The sequence below is a fragment of the Cupressus sempervirens genome, chromosome 5, assembly GCF_028749045.1.
Source record: "Cupressus sempervirens isolate cs-2001-9-10 chromosome 5, ASM2874904v1, whole genome shotgun sequence".
Lineage (NCBI taxonomy): Eukaryota > Viridiplantae > Streptophyta > Pinopsida > Cupressales > Cupressaceae > Cupressus > Cupressus sempervirens.
In genome coordinates this window covers 955,209,350-955,219,149 of record NC_143122.1, presented here as the reverse complement: position 1 = coordinate 955,219,149, position 9,800 = coordinate 955,209,350, and the positions used below count along the sequence as shown (strand labels likewise).

The following is a 9,800-nucleotide window of genomic DNA, read 5'->3' as shown; positions in this document are numbered from 1 at the left end:
TCTCCATAACTACCAAATAACAGGTAACCACATCCCATACATATATTCTATATTGAGCATAACAAATAACAATCTGCAGTCCCGGACTATATGTACGACCTAGTGTCCACAAACACTTGATACAGATGAAGCTTACATTGACAAGTTTAAGCGATATACAACTTCATTACAACCACAACATGGCTGTAAAGTGCATCATATTCACCCTGCTAATAACTGTCTCGCAATTTCTCTTGTCTAAATCAACAACCCTAGACAGAAACAGAAACTAAAATGCCATTGATACGTGCTCAAACTGTGCGAAAGGCTTTGGAAGTTATGCGAGGGGAGGCAAAGGAGGTGAGATTTACACAGTCACTAGAGCTGATGATAATGCTGTAAATCCCTTGCCCGGGACTCTCAGATATGGAGTTACAAGAGATCGACCACTATGGATAGTTTTTGCGAGGAATATGAAGATTGTGCGTCACATGCCCTTGTTCTTCGCAAGCCACAAGACTATCGATGGAAGAGGCGCAAGAGTCACCATTGGTGATGGGGCCTGCATTACGCTTTATAATACCAGCAATATTATCATCCATGGCTTGACTATTCATGATTGTCAAGCTACTGGATCCGGGAATGTGTTCATAGATGAGTCCAGAGGAGTGGTGACAGATTATCCAATGGATGGCGATGGTATATCTGTTATAAGTTCTACAGACATTTGGATTGATCATAATACCATTTCTCATTGCAGTGATGGTCTCATAGATGTGACGCTTGGCTCAACAGCAGTTACTATTTACAATAACCGCTTCTTCAATCATAATGAGGTAAGCGTTTCACTACATCACTTTTTTAAGGGTTTGCTCAATTTATTTTTTAAAATTTTTTTTTCATCTTCTTCATCCCTATTTTCAGGGTTTATTGTAAGGAATAGTTTGATGAGTTGGTGTTTTCAAGGACACTTTGTGATCACATTTTACATTTAATCTTACTTTTGTCCTTCAATGTGGTTTATATAAGTACTAAACGATTCATTGAATCAGAATAGTTATGCATTATTTTAATATAGTTTTATTATTCTTCATTGGGATTTCTTTCTTTCGATATTTTATAATTGAGAGAATGTTGAATGTAATAATTTTAAACGAGTATATTTGGCATATGAAGATTTATTGGAATGTTAGAAGACTATTATTTATACAAAGTAGACTTCATCATGTGTTAAATAGATGTTGTCATGGTGTAATTTTGACATTTTTTGTTTGTAATATGAATGTGTGTATGGCTTGGATATTTTGAAGGAATTGAAATATTATAAGTTTAAACAATTAAAAAATATACAAATGTTTAAGTCTTCTTATTATAAGTGTTAATTTAGAAATGCAATAGTAAGGACATTAGTATATTATTCCATCTATCTTTATTTTAAAGATAAATCTTTAAAGAAAAAATTATAGAGAGCAAGTGCACACATTATAGTTTATTTTGAAGAGTCAATATAACATAATAAGCTAGGGTTATATATATATATATATATACATATACATGTATACATACATATATATATACATATACATGTATACATACATATATATATATATATATATATATATATATATATATACATATATATATATATATATATGTATATATATATATATATATATAGATATATGTATATATATATATAGATATATGTATATATATATGTATATATATGTATATATATATGTATATATATGTATATATATATGTATATATATGTATATATATATGTATATATATGTATATATATGTATATATATATATATATGTATATATATATATATATATGTATACATATATATATATATATATATATATATATATATACATATACATGTATAGATATACATGTATACATATACATGTATATATATATATATATATATTTTGTTTGTAATATGAATGTGTGTATGGCTTGGATATTTTGAAGGAATTGAAATATTATAAGTTTAAACAATTAAAAAATATACAAATGTTTAAGTCTTCTTATTATAAGTGTTAATTTAGAAATGCAATAGTAAGGACATTAGTATATTATTCCATCTATCTTTATTTTAAAGATAAATCTTTAAAGAAAAAATTATAGAGAGCAAGTGCACACATTATAGTTTATTTTGAAGAGTTAATATAACATAATAAGCTAGGGTTATATATATATGTATATATATATGTATATATATATATGTATGTATATATGTATATATATATATATGTATATATATATATATATATATACGTGTATACATATATATATATATACATATACATGTATACATATATATATATATATATATATATATACATATACATGTATAGATATACATGTATACATATACATGTGTATATATATATATATATATATATATATATATATATATATATATATATATATATATATATATATGTATACATATATATACATATATAGATACATATATGTATACATATATATACATATATATAATGATTTATGGAATATAATATGGTCATAAATATGTTGTTTCACAACTTAGAATTATTTATAATGTTATTTTTTATAATTATTAAAAAAAAACTCTTACACCTATTTTGTCTCCTACTACAAATAAAAAATAAAAATAAGGGTATCATAAAAAACCATCAACAATCAAAAACTAGAATAATTTATTTCATAAATCAATAAAATTTTGTATATATATTTTTATCTACACAAATAATTGATTATTTTACATTCCTTATACCCATAAAATATGGTAGGTAATGTTATTGGAGAACAGTGATTCATATACACCTGATACAATTATGAGGGTTACAGTGGCATTCAACCATTTTGGACCAAATCTCATGCAAAGGATGCCAAGGTAAAATATTTATCAATTGAATTGATTTTTTTAGAAAAATGTATGTGTTATATTTAAGAATATATTGTAAATATATATATGGTAAAATATTAAACACTTTTTCTATATTAAAAAAAATTGTCAAACAAAATAACCTTATAATATTTTATTAGTTTATTTTCTTATTTATTTATTTATTTATATATAAAGGATGATATCTTTTTAGAAGAATATTTATATTAAAATACTATTTTTATAATATTTTTATTATATTTATTTGCACATAAAAAATAATAATATATTTTTTATTATTATTATATCATAGATAATAATATTGTTTCCTTATTATTGTACAAAAGAGAAAGGCTATGTAGAAAAGAAGAATGTTAAATGAATATAAGAAAAGGAAGACAAGCCTCAACAATATGAACATGATAAATACTCCTTATTAATCAACCCATCTAATGAGTAGCTATAAATTATCTAGGATTAAAAGATTCAAAATTCAATCCATCACACCCCTTAATTCAACAAGTTGATTACCTTGTGTACAGAGTATGAGAAATGTAGATATTTTGATTAATTGACATATTTGATGTAAATAATATTAGCATGGTTAACATAAGTAAACTTCACAAACTCCTTATTTATTTATTACAATTAATAAAAATACATTCTTATAATTTTTTTTCTATTTAAGTTAAAAATAGAAACATATACATAATAATTATAGATGGTGAAGAGAAAATAAATATCTATTTGAATAAATAAAAGATAATTTAATGTATGATATATTAAAGAGAAAAAATTTCCACAATCCATTATATTATACTGATATGTTTCTAGATTCGATTGTGTTCAGATTTTTACCATCAATGTTTCGAATCACACTACGTGATCCATCATCAAGATGAAAAGCAAGAGATGCAAAAAATAGTAGGTTACAGATAATGGTTGACCCAAAAGATAAAGGGAATAGGCTAGAAAGATAGCACACACCCCGAGGTTGAAGAATGAAAATAAAATAAAATAAAATAAAAATAAGAAATATTAAAAGGGGAGTAGACAGAAGGACACGGGGCCAAAAAGGAACACACCCAAGGACAAATTGGAAAATGATTAGAGGCTAAAAAGGTGCCAATTGAATAAAGTGAAGAATTTATGAGAATTAACAAGTGAAGAAATAAAAAATATAAAAGAAAACAATGAAAAGATATAACTAAGAATGTGCCTCAAATTTTACATAGACAAAATATAACAATATAAAAGAAACAGTCATATATACATAAGTAGGAGACGTGAAATGGTCAAAGATGATAAATACACACTTGCTTTTTTATATATATTAATGTATAAAATATGTAAATATATTAATATTCAAATACATACATATTCATATATATATATATATATATATATTTAAATACATACATATTTATACATTAATATATTTAAATACACACACACACACACACACACAAAACTGTACACATATATATAACTATGAGTGTGTGCGAATATAAAAGTGTATGAAAATACATATATGAGTATCTATATAAGTATGCAAAAATAAAAATATAAACCATATAAAAATAAAAATATAAAAATAAATAAAAAATAAATATGTACGTGTGGATATGGAGATAAATATATGCATATGTAATATATGTGAAATGTGTATATGTATATATATATGTGTGTGTGTGTGTGTGTGTGTGTGTGTGTGTGTGTGTGTGTGTGTGTGTGTGTGTGTGTGTGTGTGTGTAAGTATGTATTTGAAGCATGCTCTTAGTTATATCTTTTTATTGTTTTCTTTTATATTTTTTATTTTTTCACTTGTTAATTTTCATAAATTCTTCACTTTATTCAATTGGCACATTTTTAGCCTCTAATCATTTCCTAGTTTGTCCTTGGGTGGGTTCCTTTTTGGCCCCTTGTCCTTCTGGCTACTCTCCTTTTAATGTTTCCTATTTTTTATTTATTTATTTTTTCATTCTTCAATCTTGGGGTGTGTGCTATCTTTCTTGCCTATTCCCTTTATCTTTTGGGTCAACCATTATCTACAACCTACTATTTTTTGCATCTCTTGCTCTTCATCCTGATGATGGATCATGTAGTGTGATTCGAAACATTGATGGTAAAAATCTTAACACAATTGAATCCATAAACATATCAGTACAGTACGATATATGTGTTAGAATTTTTCTTAAAAATATTATCTATTATCTAATTTTATATTATTTGTAGTCAAGACAGTATGAATCAAATCCTCTTTTTAATTGTAGATTGTAAGAACTACCTACAATGTAAGCCAATTTTAGAACTTCTAAAATTTGACATAAAAATAAAATCTTATTTTTAATTGAATTATATTATATATATTGTATAATAACACCGTCACTATTTTGAACACTTAAATTAAACAAAATTATAAATAATCTATAAATAAAACAAAATTATAAATTATATATATATATATATATATATATATCAACTTTATAATATTTTTAAGTGAAACTTTTACTTTTCTAACTATTTTTCTTTCAAGAATTCAATAAACTATAACATAAGAAAAATTAGTGATTTCAATATATATATAGTTATCAACTTTAATATTTTTTAAATTAAAATTTCCACTTTTCTAACTTTTTTTTTCAAGAATTCAATAAACTATAATATAGTTATTCTTGTCTCCACAATATCAAATAATGTATTCTTATGTTATAAAGTTAATACTAGTTCAAGAATTAAATATTGAACTACCTCACAATTAAAATCATATTTTTCAAACTATTTTTCTTTAAGGAATTCAATAAACTATAACATAGTGATTGTCTATGTGATATCGACATTCTCTATGTGATATTAAATAATGTGCTCTTATGTTATAATGTTAGTACTAGCTCAAAAATTAAATATTTGACTACTCACAATTAAAATCATACTTTTCATTTATAGTGAGATGTTTCCTTGTCTCTAATCCCTTTTTCAATGATAATGTAGGTGTAGACTAGGCTATACACATGTTGAAAATAAAAACTATGAGCCTTGGGGAATATATGTAATTGGAGTAACCTCACATCCAACCATCTTCAGTGAAGGCAATTGGTTTGTGGGTCCAAATGATTATATGAAGAAACAAATGACACAAAAACATGGTTGTGGTCCATCTTGTCTATGGAGATCAATACATGACATGTTGTTACAAGGATCATATTTCACACAATCAGGTTTGGGAAACACACATCTGAGCTATGATCATAAACAAGACTTTTAGGTTTCTATTATCTATTTAGTACCTAAATTGACCAAGAATGCTAGGGCTCTCAATTTTTTTCCCAACAAGCCTTGTTAGTATAGAATTTTGAATTGTCTGATACCATACAATCATCTAACATGCTAAAGGCCCAATGCCTCCCTATGCGATGACCAACTTTAGTTTAGGTATGTTTAGTTCTATATGGACTTGTCCTTGAATCTTGTTTTTTATATCTTTCACTAATTTTACAAAGTTGTATAGATCAATGACAATTACAATAATGTATGAATTATGACTTTATTCAAACTTTTATTTTTTACATCTTTGGTATCAAAATGATTACTTTAGAAAATTTGTGAGTGTACATTTATAAAATAATTTTTAATTAATATACTTAATATTTTATGTCTTTTTATTTGAGAGAAAAATTAGTGTTATATATATATATAACAACAAAAAGCAGAAGATTACTTTCCAAGAGTTAAGGGGGGAGACCACATGAGTTCATATCAAGTCAAAAAATTGAAAACACTAATATATATAATTCAATTTCATTTTAATTTTCATTAAATGTTACATTTAGTTGTCATATTTTATTCAAAATTTAAAAGTTGATGTCTTATTTAACTAATAATTAATAATTACCTTTACTTTATTCACGTTAATATTTATCCTTGAAATTATATTGTTCTAATTCTTTGACTAAAGAATTAGATAAACTATTTAGGTCTTTGTCCTAACTTTTCTTCCTAACAATAAATATATATTTTATTTATTTATCACCATTTCATTATATTGTAAAATTAAATTTATTTAAATTTATTCAATTATAATAAATTAATTTTATCAACTTTCTCCAAATAACTCTTTTCCATTCTAATGTTTCTTTCACTTAATTTTATTTCTTTGGTTGTTGGTTTGTGTTTTTGATATTAAAAGAAGTCAATATTGGGGTTGGCACAAAGACAAAAAATAATCTATATCTACTGTGCTTTCTAGTTATCAAACCATTTGAGCATAAATCAAGTCCAAAAAAGTATTAACATAATGAAACCCATGGGCAATATAGTAAATACTTAACATCAAAATATAAAAAACAAAACAACAAGGAACCAAGAGCTAAGTCTCCTTCTTATCTTTATCTAAGATCTTTAGTAGAAGCTACAACTAGTCATTCATGAGAAATCCATAAAGTGAATAAGAAATCTCCATCTCTTTAGCAGTCTTGATCTCCTCCTTACCAGCTTGTAGAAGATGGAAGATAGTGGTCATTGAATGCATAACACAGGTGAAAATTTTTTCCACATTGTCAAACTTCTCCTCTAGGTTGTCATTCTTCTTTATTATAGAAGTGATAGTTTCCTCTATCTTGGATAAAGTGTCCTCTATGGAATGATGATATTCAAAAGTTTTCTGAGGCAAGGAACTGCCACCCTTCTGATCATCTCCTCCCACAGGTTCATTAGGTTGGTTCCCCCCATTCTTAATAGTTTCAAGCTTTTGAGTATCAATGTTCAAGTTTCTAATAGGGGAGGTGGCAATCCCTTGATCACCAATTTCACCCTGAACCTTATATTTGGGGGTGTTGGCTTCAGTTTTATAAGTTTCTAAAACATGGGAAGATATAGGGTTTTCTTGGCCACTAGCAGGTATATACTAAACTTTATCTTCACTGATTGTATCCTCATCCTCCAATTCTCTACAATTTCTCCTGGTCACCTTCCTTTTAGGTCTTTGGTGACCCTTCTTCTTGCTATTTTTAGTAGAATCTAATCTAACATGCCTTTCTTGATTTCGTGGGCTACAGGGATTCTTATCTCTCAATCTCTTACCGATGTTAAGGATTTTTATTTTACTTATAACCATAGTGTTATCAACATATAGGACCTCAACCTTAATCTCATTTTTAGTGGATGAAGGGCCCTTATCCTTTTGGGTATGGCTAGAATGGGAAGAAATTTGGGGAGTAACAAAAATTTTAATAGGTGAGGGGACCAAATTTTGAACCTGGGGATTAAGGCCCTTATGAAATCTATAAAGATGAAACATTAAAGCTTCATGGTAAATAGTATAGCTTTTATCCTCATCTCTTTTCTTATGCACATTCTCAATACTATCTTCAATAAAGTATAATATTAGGTAAGGAAAGATACAATTTCACTATTCCTAAAGTGATTGAGGATGGGAAACTGATAATAATACTTGACCTTATACCTGTTTTCAAGAGTAATGTACCAAATAATAGCTTAGAAAACTATGTCCCAAGGCTTGAGATGTTTTTCATGAGAAAAGCTATCAAGGAAACATTTTGGTTATTCACTTGATCAAAAGAACATTCTTGGACTTGTTGTATTTGCACTCCTAGTTCATTTCCTTTGATTATTCCCTTCCATAAATAGCTCTATGGAATTAACAATGAACTACCCACTAACTTCAAATAAGACACCATTGACATAAACCCTTTCATCATGGCCCTCAATACACTCCATATATGGAATCAAATCCTCTTCCCATAGGTATTTCCAAGTGACTTTGTTCTTCTGAATGGATTCATCAATCCTTGATAGCTCAATGTGTGCAGTGTTACTCTCTATGGTTGCATTGTCACCAAGCTCCACCACCAAATCTTTAGAGATTTTTCCCATGGTTAAGTGACTAGAGAAACCAAAGGCAATGGTAAGAAATTTGAGATAAACACCTTTTCTCAAATGATAGTAAATCACTAAAATATTTAGGGCCTTAATACTATGCTAACACTTGATTATATCATAGGCTAAAATGGAATAAATTATATTCCCCTCTCACCACTTCATTCCCTCTTCATAGCCATGTAATAAATGAGGAATAATAGGACTTCAAAAATTGTCCAAAGTCCCATCATTTGGGATTATTAAATACCACTACATATCTTGCCTGGGGCTCCAAACATGCCCTTTCCATAATGAAGAGTAATTAATGTACTTATTGAAATGACAACCCATTTCAAAATTGCAAACATATAATCATCTGCCAAGGTAGGTGCCAAGTCAACTCTACCACTCATATGCCATAATTTCAAAATCCTCATCATAACAATTAATGCTTATCTTTTTATACTTGAGATAAGACTGACATTATAATAATATGGTCCTTGGAATGTTCTCTATTTTTTATGCTTTTTTGGGTCTTTCTAATGGGGATCCAACTAGTCTTTTCTACATTTCTCTATTCTCCCAAATTTTTTTGTTCTAAAAACATCTTGATGGTAGGGTATGTATGTTATGTCTAAATTTATACCCTTTGCGATTTCTATATTTTTATTTGTTATGAATTTTATTTCCTTGAATTTATGTAGGCCAACCTTAGATTTTTTTTTTAGTTAAAGAAACCCTTCTATCTTTTGGGATGATAAAATTTTGGTGAACTTTCTTGAGGGTTCTCTTATTTTATACCTTTCCTTAAAAGATATTTAGTATTATTTATCTTCTCTATTAATTGAGATATATTGCAAAAATCTACCAATTTCTTATCCATCTGCAAAGGAGGGAAGGAGAGGGGGTGGGGATCGCCACTTCTAGGAGAGAGCACATTCCCCTAGAAGGAAAATATTTCTCTCTAATTATCCAATTGTTATTCTCTTTCCATATATTAGAAGAGATTTAGGGTGGAATAGCTTTCTATAGGGTTTTATTGAGGGGGTGATGGGATGC

The 9,800-nt window shown here is 27.3% G+C and overlaps 1 protein-coding gene across 1 annotated transcript in view; it reads left to right on the top strand.

Annotated features, from left to right (window-relative positions):
• Positions 1-272: 272 nt before the first annotated feature.
• LOC149559126 (pectate lyase 1-like) overlaps positions 273-9,800 on the top strand; it is a gene marked incomplete at its 5' end in the record, with an annotated part of 61,238 nt that continues 51,710 nt past the window's right edge. The window contains 3 exons of the mRNA XM_089831250.1: positions 273-815; positions 2,770-2,873; positions 5,856-6,082. Coding sequence (XP_089687376.1) covers positions 273-815; positions 2,770-2,873; positions 5,856-6,082 — 874 coding nt within the window. The remainder of the gene's footprint in view (positions 816-2,769; positions 2,874-5,855; positions 6,083-9,800) is intronic.